General features: G+C 50.7%; 1 protein-coding gene across 1 annotated transcript in view; it reads left to right on the forward strand.

The window, feature by feature from the left end:
* The first annotated feature begins 295 nt into the window (after window positions 1–295).
* Window positions 296–12,026, forward strand: part of LOC103269648 (neuron navigator 2) — a 411,491-nt gene continuing 399,760 nt past the window's right edge. Inside the window, exon 1 of the mRNA XM_008067217.1 lies at window positions 296–895. Coding sequence (XP_008065408.1) covers window positions 638–895 — 258 coding nt within the window. The 5' untranslated portion in view covers window positions 296–637. The remainder of the gene's footprint in view (window positions 896–12,026) is intronic.

Raw genomic sequence — 12,026 nt, forward strand, 5'->3', positions numbered from 1 at the left:
CCATCCGGGGGGCTTCTGGGCAGCGGTGACTGTCACGCCGAGAGAAACCTTTCGGGGGCTCTCGCCGCGCCTCTGCTGCGTCGCGGGTGACACTGCGGTGCTCGCGAGCGGGGCGGCAGCTGCGTCTCGGTGGCGACGTCTCGGGCCCCGTGCGCCCTCCCTCTCCCCTTCCTCCGCCGCTGCTGGCTCCTTCCCTCGCCCGCTCACGCCCGCAGCCTCCGGAGCGGGACGCGTGCGTCCCCACCGCCTTCGTCTCCTTCAAAGGGGCCTCCTCACGTCGGAGATGCAATGACAAGTTAATATGGGCGTCCCAGCCTCGGTCTCCCAGGAGGAAAATTGCAAGAGGCAGCAGCCCTTGAGCGCCCAGAGCTCTTGAACAGGCCGCCCGGGAGGGGCGTGAGACCCGGCTGCAGCATCCGTCCAGGTGGGACCCGCCGAGCGCCGTGTCCGGTACCCCCAAAGGCGCACGCTCGCGCGATTGCTCCGAGCTCCCCGACCCGGGGATTTTTTTCGCCGCTGGTGGTGGGCGCCTCGTGGGCTGAGGCCCGGCGCCTGCTCTGCTCCCGCGCTGCCTTTAGCGGTCGCCTCCGCTGCCGCTGCCAGGGACGTGCTGGGAAAACCCAAGCCCCGGGAGAAGATGCCGGCCATCCTGGTCGCCTCCAAAATGAAGTCGGGACTGCCCAAACCCGTACACAGCGCGGCGCCCATCCTGCACGTGCCCCCGGCCCGGGCCGGCCCCCAGCCCTGCTACCTCAAGTTGGGAAGCAAGGTGGAGGTGAGCAAGACCACCTTCCCTAGCCAGATCCCCCTGAAATCGCAGGCGCTGCAGGAGCCAGCGGGGGAGGGGCTCCCGCTGCGGAAGAGTGGCTCGGTGGAAAACGGGTTCGATACCCAGGTGAGAGGTGCTGGGTGCCGGGCGCTGTTCTGGGAGGATGGGCGAATGCTTCTGGAGGGGGTGGTGGCGGGCAAGGCTGGGTGGGAGAAAGGGCTATCATGTGGGCGGGGAAAGGAGCTGTCCCCCCTTGGGCCAGCTGGCCGGGGGATGCACAGGGAGAGTGGGCCGGCCGGTGGGTGTGGCGCGGGTGTGGGAGGTTTGCCTAAGAGCTCTTCCAGACCTGGGGTGGTGGGCACGCCTGCAGCATCTTTCTGGAGAGCGGAGCACGGCCAGGATGTTCTCAAACAATAAATTAATTGATTCAACAAAATAAAAACAAAATAATAAAATAAACGTGTGCCGCACTGGAAATGTCAGGTCCTGCATTTGAGGTCTTGGTCCCAAAAAGGCTGTATCTGCGGCAGCAGCTGTGTGTCTGTCTGGTGGTTCGCAGAGCCTCTCTTCCCGACGAGGCCCCCACTGGGTTCGACGCCTCCTAGCCCGGCTGCAGGATCCAGGAATCGGGGACTGGGAGCGGCAGTGGACCTGCTGTCCCCTTGGCTCTGTCTCTGTCTCTTGGCCCCAGTCTCTTGGCCCCTGTCTCTGCCCCCATCGGATGGCGGGATGACGGACAAGGTGCTGGACCGCAGGACTGGTGCACCAGCCGAGGTGGCGGCCGGCCGGAGACTCCAAGCGTCTTGGCTGGCTGCTGCGGTGGGGGTGGGGGTGGCTGCCTCGGAATGGCGGCCGAAGCTAAGCCCCTCCTTCCTGGGTGGTAGACCCCGGCTGGGTAGCCCTAGTGACTGGGGCTGGGGGTGGGAGATGGTGTGAAGAGAAGTGGTGACTTCTACCTTTCCACACAGAGCCGGCATCACCCAATTCGGCTGGGTGGCAAGCCCGGGCCTTGCGATCTCTTTGACGGAAATTAGCAAGCGCCAATCAGGTTCTCTTGGCCTCCTGCCCTCCCTGCTGCTTCTCCCTCCCTCCACCCGGTCCCCCCGCCCCGCGCGCCCCCCTCTCCAACCCGGAGCATGCTGTATTTTCTTGGCAGTTGGTCAGCAGGGACTTTTGGGGACAGGCCGACCTGACGGATGTGACTGTCCCGGTCAAGCCAGAGGGGGAGGTGGCTGGGGGCTGGTGTCGGGAAAGTGGCAACAGACCAGCTGACCTTTTTGGCACATACTTCTCGGCTGACACTGTCTCCACCTTCTCCTGGAGATTTCTCTGATCGAGGCTAGAGCTCAACACATTCCTAGCCTTTCTGATGGGGAACTGGAGCTGGAAGCTAATTGTAAACAGACTTTTGGAGTACTGGGCTGGAGAAAGCCCTCAAAGCAGATTAAGCTCCCACACCAGGCCGATAAGCATGCCCCTTGCTGCTGCACTTGCTAAACATTTTTGGAAGCTGACAGGTCTGAGTGATGGTGTGTGGGAGGGAGGGAAGATTTCCTCCAGTGCTCTGGGGCTGCCTCTGCTAGGGTTCTGTGCTCTGCTCACCTTCTGTTGTCAGCTAAGGGGTCAGTCCGGGGGGCTCAGAAGTGGGGATGAGCTCCAGGGTACACTCCATGAGGAGTTCTCCTCCCTCTGTGGAGGTGGGGCTTATTAGGTGTGCGTGGGTGGTCAGAGTGGTGACTCGGGATGTGACACACACCCTCGAGCCTGATGAGGAGGACCTGAGGAATGACAGGGAAAGTCCACAATGGGATTGTTCCACTCCAGACAGCTGTTTTGCCTCTGCCCATTTGACCCTTCCTGTAACAGACACTGTTGCAGGGGGAAGGCTCTGGAAAGGTGATTCATCACCTCATCCCTGAAAAAATGCTCTCTGGCTTCTCTCTGAAGGGCTGGCATGGTCCAGTTCCCTCAAGATGTTGCTTCCCTCTTTCACCCTTGGCCTGCAATACCCAGGATCCCACAGTTCACCTGTCTGGCCCTCAGCAGGCCCCATGCACTAGCCGTGAGCATGGCTCAGATAGACCACTAAGGAAATTGGCCACTTTCCAGGGGACTATCCTGTTTGTGTTTTATCAGCTTGCCCTTCCCTTGTCAATTTCTGAGGGTCCTGGGTGCTCTTCTCTGCAGGAGATGGCAGATCCTTGTTCACACAGCCCCACCCTGATATCACAGCAACTTTGGCAAAAGCAATTTTGCCTTCTTTGGCTGGGGCTTCTCCCACACTTTGACCGACATGATGCCTGTTGGCTCTCCAGAAAGGTCTCTTGGTAATCGCAGATAACCACTGTGTCTGACATGCCGTCTAGTAGTTTCCAGGCCTCAAATCTGGTGTTTATTATTAGAAGATACTCAGGAAACAATGAATTAAATGACAAGTGATATCTCAGGGCCTCTGACTCATCTTTTATTCAAAGGAAGTTGGGTTGTACAGTGGTTAATAGCACAGGTTTTAAAGTCAGATGGGTATCAGTGGTGCCCTGTGTCTGTCATATACTACCTAGATGACCTTGTCAATTAACTTCTCCAGGCCTCAGTGTTCCCATCTGTCAAAATGGGCATTAACAGCCACAAGAATTGTTGTGAGCATTAAGGAAAACCACATATGTGAGGTGTTTAGTGCAGTGTCTGCAAATAAGGAACGCTTAACTGCTTATATTGCTAACCCAAGACAAAGGGCACGTTGAGCCTAAATTTGATAGCCCCTAAGTGAGAAAAGACATGGCTTATTTTCTCAAGCCCTTGGGAAGTATCAACCTGTTCACATGGGTTTACAGAGCATCAGTCACGTGCCTCATGCAGTACCTGGTACAGTGGGAAGATGAGGAAAGGGCACGACACTTGTTGAGTGCCTGATGGGCTGGGCTCTGTCTCATTTCATCTTCTCAGCAACACTTAAAGCAGGTCTGAGACATCCATTTTCTGTGACAATCATATAATAATAATGATGATGATGATGATAGCAGATCCTTATGTAGCATGTTTTATGTGCCAGGAACTGTTCTAGGGACTTTATATAAAATAACTCATTTTACATTAAAAGCAATCTATTGTGATAAGTGTTATTATCCCAATTTTACACATGTGGAAACTGAGTCAAAGAGCAGTTTGGTGAGCTTATGAGCAGCAGAGGTAGAATTAGAACTTGGTCAGTCTGGCTCTGGACTCCATGCCCTTAACCATGGAGAGAACCAGAGGGACTGCCTGAGAACTCACAGGCCCCGAGTTATAAGACCACCGCTGTCACCATGGAGCTAGATGAGTGAGGCTTAGCAAGGTACAGTCCCTTGCTCTAGGTCGTCCAGGGTGGTGGAGCAGGGAGTCCAACTCAGGGTAGTCTGGCTACAAGACCCACTCATAGTCACTGTCTCTCTCCATCATGCCCCGACAGATCTGTGGGGCCAGTACAACTTGGCCTGGGCCTTGGAGATTGTATGGTCTAGTTGGGAGGCATCACTGATGCACCCAGGGCAAGAAGGCACCACACAGGCAGGGCTCAGAGACATGTTTGGGACTGGGGACCCAAGGTGCTCAAAGGAAGGGAAGGGCAGCCATAGCTGGAAAAGTCCAGAGCGCTTCATGGGGGAGGCAAGAACTAGACTGGGCTCCAGAGGGGACCGGTGTCCGGTGGGGAGGAGAGGACGTCAGAAAATGAGCATGGCAGGGGAGGCAGAAGGGCAGGATCATGTGTGGGTGCATGATCCGCTTCATTCAGCAAGCAATTGCTCCATGCCTGGCATCTTCCCTTTAGAAAGGCAATGAAAAGGAAGAATAAAGGCTTGGCAACCGAAGGGGTGGACTTGCACGCTGACTTCCTGGTGGATAGTCAGGGTTGGGGTGTGTGCAGGGTGTTGGGAGAAGCTGGGCAGAGGGTGTCCATTAAGGACCTGGCTCATAACAGCCCTTTGGGAAATGATGGTGATTATGGTCATTAGCTCAGGGTTCAGTGTATTCAACGTAGTCGTTACAGGGGAAGGGCAGCTGTTCTCACACCTTATTTTATTATGTAGCAACTCACTTCTGTCAGTGACCCCCCCCCCATTCACTCCCAAGCTTGCTCTCCAGCTCTATCAAGTGTGGAAAGACACCAGGCACAGTGGTTCACACCTATAATCCCAGCACTTTGGGAGGCAGAGGCCAGAGGATTGTCTGAGTTTAGGGGTTCGAGAACAACCAGGGCAACTTGGCAAGACCTCATCTCTCTCTCTACAATGAATCAAAAAATTATCCAGGCATGGTGGTGCGCACCTGTGGTTCCAGCAACTTGGAAGGCTGAGGTCAAAGGATTGCCTGAGCCCAACAAGTTGGGGCTGCGGTGGCTGTGAGCGTGCCATTGCACTCCAGCCTGTGTGACGACTTTGCCAACAGTAGCTGTCGGGTGCGGTCCCACGGTCCCATACCCCCCAGCCCACAAGCCCTCACCCCAAGTCTCTCCTTCAGACCTACAGCTGGTTCTTCACCAGCGGAGGGAGCTGATCTGTGCACCACCACACCCCTCCTGAATTCCTTTCCTGATACCGGGATACCTGGGCCCTCCCCTGAGAATAAGCATTCATAGCATCTGCTCTGTTAACATGTGAAGCAATTAGGACCATGTGCAAAGAACTATAGTAGAGACATGCTCTGTGTTGATTCAGAAAGCCTCTCTGGCCGACCTTTCACTAAGCAACACTCCTGAGCTATTTGAGGAGGTTAGCCTATTTTTAAGAAGCAGTTGCCAGGAAAAAAAGAAAAAATATATATATATATTTATATAATGCTTTGATATTTCCTGTTTTTGGGAGCTGGTGTTCAAATTGCACCTCGTTTTTTTAAAAAAAAGTAATTAGAAGTGATTGAAATCCTCAGCGGATGTTTTAGATGTTTAAATAGAAAGCACAGAGGAGGCCCCTGGGAAGGGTACGCAGCTCCGAGCTTCCAACCTGTGGCAACTTTGCCCCATTGTGTTTTGATTAGAATCCTTGCTCCATCATCAAAGCTGATTATGGATTTGATTAGCGCGTTTTTCTGCTGTTGTTTGATTCTCTTTCTTCTCTTTCTCTGCTCTTGGAGGGGAATGTGTAGCGTGGTTATCTGCCAACGTACAAGAATGTTTATAGTTCACATATTATTGCTTATTCCATGGGTGAATTTTCTAAAGACACTTTAAGGGTGGTACTGGTGGCTTATTTAGGGTAACATTACGTGTGTCTACATTTGTATATAAATACGTCTACTTCTGGATGTGTGTATATACACACACACATGCACAAATATATACACATGGAACAGCTTAGTGTATTGAGCACATGTAAGCACACCCACATCAAAGGCACGGCTGGCGGGGTTAGGCCCAAACCCCAGCTTTCAAAACAGCTAGGTTTGAGGCTCACTCCTCACACCGGCCTCCTCCGTGACCAAGTTTCGAAGCACCAAATCTGTGTCCCATATTATCTACTTAGAAGACATAAGGATGGAGCCTTCAGTGAGGTGTTACAATCAGGTCTGAGCGAAGCTCCTGGAGCCGGCCTGGAAAAGCCAAACCACCCAGCAAGATTTTGGCGTCCGGTCAGAAATTCTTATTTCTCGGAATCCGCCTCAGCAGCAAGGAAAGGAACATTTATGGAGCATCCGCTGTGTGCCAGGTAGTCTGCGGTGCCCTTTATATACATACCATTTGACGTGAGGCCCAAGAAACCAGGTGCGATACCAAATGGTCTGTGCATTTTATGTGAGGAAGCTGAGGCCAAGGGAGGTTATCACGTGGAGGCAGTTTTACATGTAAAGTAGGCCTCACTGAGAGACGGGTCTGGGTTCGAATCCAGGCTTTGGGCAAATTGTGTAACATCTCTTAGCCTCAGTTTCTTCATCTGTGGAGGAAAGAAAGGTGATGCTCGTAGGTTGAGGGCAAGGAGTCAGTGAGTTATGACGAGGAGGCTGCCGAGCACAGTGCCTGGCATGTGCTAGGCAAGGAATATGTGGAGTTGCCTATTCTTATTACCCAAGGTCAGAGACAATTTGGAAACCATATTTGCCTCATTCTGAGCTCATGTTTTTCCCACCCTGTCCCTCTGCCACCCAAGTGCCAAGTGCACAGCTGATTACATGGAGGGACAGAGGGCTTGCACCACAAGGGCAGAGGGTGTTGCAGGTTGGCTAGATGAATGGGGAGCAAGAGTAAATGGAGAACAGTGTCATCCAAAGAAGCCATTTCTAGAGTTATTCATCAAAGTCTTCACGTCTTGGTCCCAGGCATGCCACCTCTATAACAATAACCAAGCTGAGGGATCCGCTGCAAACTAAACTCGTGGGATAACTCCTTTACGCCCAATCTGAGCTGGCACCACAGAGGTGGTTGAGTGGATCTGGCCGATCTGATGGCCCAGGACAGAACCAAGAATGGAACATTCCCATTGGCTGGGCTGTTAGTGGCTCCTTATCACTCCGAGGGCAGAAGGAAAGTCCTTTTCTCTTGTAGTTGGCATGGTTGTAGTGGTAGCTGGGACTTGTGCTCGGCTGGCCATTAAGGTGCCCCAAGGCGTGGCCAGCTGCCCAGGGGTACTTTACCAGTAACCACAAGGCCAAATTCAATGGCTATTCAGTCTCACGGTCACATTGTTCAAAGAGGTGGACAGTGTGTTTCTAGAATGTCTTGGGCAGAACAGGCCATGTGAATTTGGAAACAAAACTTAGGCTTTTGTGCTTTGAGCTGCACAAGACAATAGTGAGTGACACAAAGCTTTTTGCAGGAACCCCAATTCGCCCACACAGAACCAAAGAATGACTCATGACCCAGTGCCCTCTTTCCCAAGGAACACAGATTCTCTTTTGTGTTTTACAGACAATGCCCTCCCCTCACGGCCAGCCTCGAAATGTCTTTTCTCTTCTTCCACGTGAAACCTTAATACCTTCAGTGAATTTGGGGTCATCCCACCCCTTCCCCTCAATCTTGGTGGGAGAGAGGATAGGGTAGAAATGAAGGCTTAGCCGAGATAATTATGAGCTGACCTCCCAGGGTTCTTTTGGGGCCTTTGAGCAAAATCAGTGACTCATGGCAATGTGACCCATTAAAAACAATGATTATAATAGTCACTGATACTAAGCACAGCCTCTGTACCAGCATAATGCATAGTACCAGACGTGTGTCACTTCATGGAATCCTCTTAGCATCCCATGCGATAGACGCTGCTTCCTGAAGAGAACTAGAAATGACAGCTCTGGGGCTTGGCGATTTCAGTTCTGGTTCTGTCCTTCTGGTCCCTTTGCTATATGACCTTCAACAAATCACCTGGTCCTTCTGACCTTCAGTTTCCTCACCTATAAAGTGGGGAGGATGACGCCTGTTCTACCTCCCTTGAAGAATTGCTATGAAGATTAACAGAGGCAAGTATTGTGAGCAAGGCACCTGTTTAAGCATCTTAACCCTTAAATACCCTCTGAGGAAATCGAGGCTGGGAGAATAGCACAGCGGGTAAATGGCAGACCCCAAATTTGAACCCATATCTGTCTGACCTTCAGAGTCAAAGTTCTTAAATAGCAAGTGTGAAAGCCTTTTGAAAATAATATCTGAAGAGGTGTTGTCAATACTGAGTCAAGGTCAATTGCTTTGAAATTTCCTTTGGCTTGCTTGGTACATATGCCATTTGACACCTCCTCCCAGTCCCAGAGTATGGAAATATTGAAAATATTCTTTTAATATTAAATAAACAGTGCTGCTTAATAGGATTGGCTAAACCCTTCTGGGACGTGTAAACTTTCAAGTCCACTGGGGCCACTCAGTTAGCACTGAGTAATACTGGTGAGGCTGATTCTAGACAGGAAAGGAAAATAAGGAATTCGATTCAAACTCATCTTTTGGCATGAGGAAGCCATCAGATAAGTTCAGATTATGAGTCATTCTTTAAGACAACAGGCTTGGAACCTTCAAAACTGTCAGTGTCATGAATGACAAAAAAAACTTTAAAGCAGGTGAAGGACTGTTCCAGAAAAGGGTACACAAGAGATATAACAACCAATTTGATCTAATTTGACTCCAGGATCTGACTAGATCTGACTAGATCCTGGAGGAGCCAAGCCATAAATGATACACAGACCATTTTGGAGCAAATTGGAGATATTTGAATGTAGATTATACATTAGATAGCATTATTCTATATCAGTGTTAACTGTATTGGAGTTATGTAAGAAAATGTCCTTTCTCATGAGACATCTATGTTGAAATAGTAAGAAAAGTATCTTGATATTAGCAACTAACTCTCAAATGGTTCAGGACAAAAAGGTGAGTATACCAGCAGAAAGAAGGAGAAAGAAAATGTAAAATGTTAACACCTGGTGAATCCAGGTAAAGATATATGTACGTTTCTTTTGACTTTTCTTTAGGTTTTCTATAGGACATTTTTCAAGGCAAAACAAAGTCCTGACTGAATGGTACATGTTACCAGTGACCTTGATATCTATGGTGTGCCCATGAGACCACATCTGAGATAGATGTGTGTGCGTGTGAACTCACAATACCCTGGCGCAGTTTGTTCCACTAGGTTTAGGATCTGAATTCCTTATCTCTTTCTGGTGAAATATGAAAATCTTGGCTTCATTTCTTGTCCTTTTGTGAGAATGGTTGCTGACATTTTGTGGAAATGCACCACAAAATCCAGTTTCATTTGGTAATCTTTTGTAAAAATCCAAGATGTTTCTAAGCTTGCAAATACAAAATACATTTTCTTAAATGAAGAAATTTTAAAAATATTGAACCCCTATGGCTGAGTGTTACTTGTCTAGGTATTGAGAAGGTAAGGGGTATGGATGGAAACAAGCGTTTCTCTTTTGCCCGGCGGAACTCTCTCACCCTTAACCCATACAAAGTCAAGCTTATTGTCACTTCCTCCAGGAAACCTCTGCCACCACCGTGGTACAGATAGTGTCTCTCCAATGTGTTCCATAGCCTGCCCTGTAGCCCTCCTCAGCTTGGACTGTGATTGCTTGTTTTGCTGGACCATGACTTCCATGAGCACAGGGATGTGTTTCTTGATTCTTGCTGGTGCAGTATCTGTACGTAGTAAGTTCTCAGTTAATATTTGTGGAAGCAAAGAAGGGTGAAGCAGGGGGGGACCAAAAAAAGGAATTGAAAAACAAGAGTGGATATTGAGCTTAAACCATGTTCGTAAGGCTGTGGCTCAACCACACGGATCCTGCAGAACTCCCTCTAGGGATGTAAACTGAGCAGGTCACATGATGGTGGGCAGCCAATCCCATGTGACACAGAGTGGGCAACCTGAACACTGGCTGAGCCCAGTAGCAAAGCTCGCCAACACAGGTCTCAGGGAAACCTGCCTGGTCTGGCTGAGTAGAGGGTGCAGGCGGATTCCTGCACACAGGCTGTTGATGGTATCCATGCTGTCTGGCTGCTGCCATGTAAGATGGTCTGTCAGGGTATGCACTGCAGTAGACTTGGAGTGGGAGAGTGAAAGGGAGAGAACACCATGGGCTTTGGCAAGTTTTGGCAGACCTCCCCTCCCCGCCCCCCACCTTGGAAGGAGGACCTGAGAAGGGCTCTGAAGGGTTTTGGTTGGTTAGGAAAAGGGGGTGGTTTAGACAATCCTAGAATAGGAAGTGCCATGTTCATACATAATTGAATCCTCACACTCACTTTCTGAGCTAATAGGACTGATTCTGTTTCACCAGCAAGGAAACAAATCAGACTCAGAAGACTACCCTGAGAGGGATTCTGGGATGTGTGTGGGTCACACAGCTGGTAATGAACAGTGGCAGGATTTGAACCGGGGTCTTTCTGATTCCAAAACCTATGCTCTTAACTATCGCCTTCTTCTGTTGATATTTAGAGGAGGCCCAAGTCCCATACCAAGCTGCTGCTGCAGACAATCTCCCCTTCCAGCCCCCTTCTCCTCAGAGCCTTCCCTAGTCCTGGCCCTCCTGACTGGTTCCTTCTCATCGGGGCCTTCTGTGCCTGGGCCGGCCTGTTGCCAGAGGCTCTGCGTCTGTAGGACAAGGAACCCCAGCTGGCCTTTGCCCACATGCCCCTTACAATCTGGGCAGGTGCTCCTTGTCCCGTTGCTGTAGCTGCTGTCCTCCAGGTCACCCACAAGCCACCAGCCCAGCACAGTCCATGTGCCTGACAGCCGGCGGGACATCTTTTTTGTCCTTCTGCCACATGCTGGCCACAGCTCCGCAGACAGTTTCCATTCCATGCTGATTTGCTTTGATTCTTTTCAGACCTGGGAGTGACGCATGTTGACGTCAAAATGTGTGGGCCGCAAGTGTCCCGGAGCTGTCATGCCTTCCGGTGTGTGAGTTTTGGTCATTAGCTGTCTCTGAACCGAGGACACCAAACCCCTGGAGGGGGGGGGGGAAACTCTATTTAGGTGATGACAAAACCAGATTGAGAACAACCAGGCTTACTTGGGATGTCTGCTTAGTGATCTGTGGCCCTCAGGACGAAGGACTCATTCCATCTGAGCCAGAGGAGACATCTGTGGCCATTTGTTCCCACAGCTCCATTGTACAGATGAGGAAACCCTGGCCTAGAGAAGGGTGTGACCTCCGGTCCCCCAGCTCTGAGGGACAGCACAAAAACCAAAAGCCAGGCCTCCTGAAGAACTGGGCCAGGGTTTTTTCCACCTCACACAGCAATCAGATGTTCTGCTGTGAAGGACCCGATGGCTTAAGGGTTGGAACCAGCCCTGTGCTATCTTCTTTCTCCCTCCTCTACCAAGGAGTTCAAATGAGTATTCCCAATTCCTTCATATTAGAAAGCGTTTGCATTTGGCTTAAAGACTCAGAAAACTGGAACCTCTTTGTGGATAACTGTGACAATAGGCTTCCATGGACCAGACACTTGACACATGTCATCTCCTTTAAGACTTCCAACAATTTGGTAAGCCTGGTGGCATTCCACCTATTACCTAAATGAGGCTCAGAAGAGATCAGTAGCTTGACCAAGACTACGTGGAGCTAACATTAGAACTCTCTGATTTCAAGGCCATGTTGTTTCCACCCAGCCTCTAAAACGCCCCCACTCTCTAAGCTGGAAACCGGAGAGATCACGTGGGGTCAAGATCCTACCTTCCCACGTACTTACGAGGTGTCTCACTTCCCCAGTGCTCGTGTGAGGCCTGGGACACAGCAGGCCCTCAGGAAACAGCTGTTGCACTACTATGGCTTGCTCAAGTTCACTCCGCAGGCCTCAGTCTCCTCAGGGAGAGTA

Source organism: Carlito syrichta, unplaced genomic scaffold (genome assembly GCF_000164805.1).
Source record: "Carlito syrichta isolate Samal-C Ts95f unplaced genomic scaffold, Tarsius_syrichta-2.0.1 Scaffold309408, whole genome shotgun sequence".
NCBI lineage: Eukaryota > Metazoa > Chordata > Mammalia > Primates > Tarsiidae > Carlito > Carlito syrichta.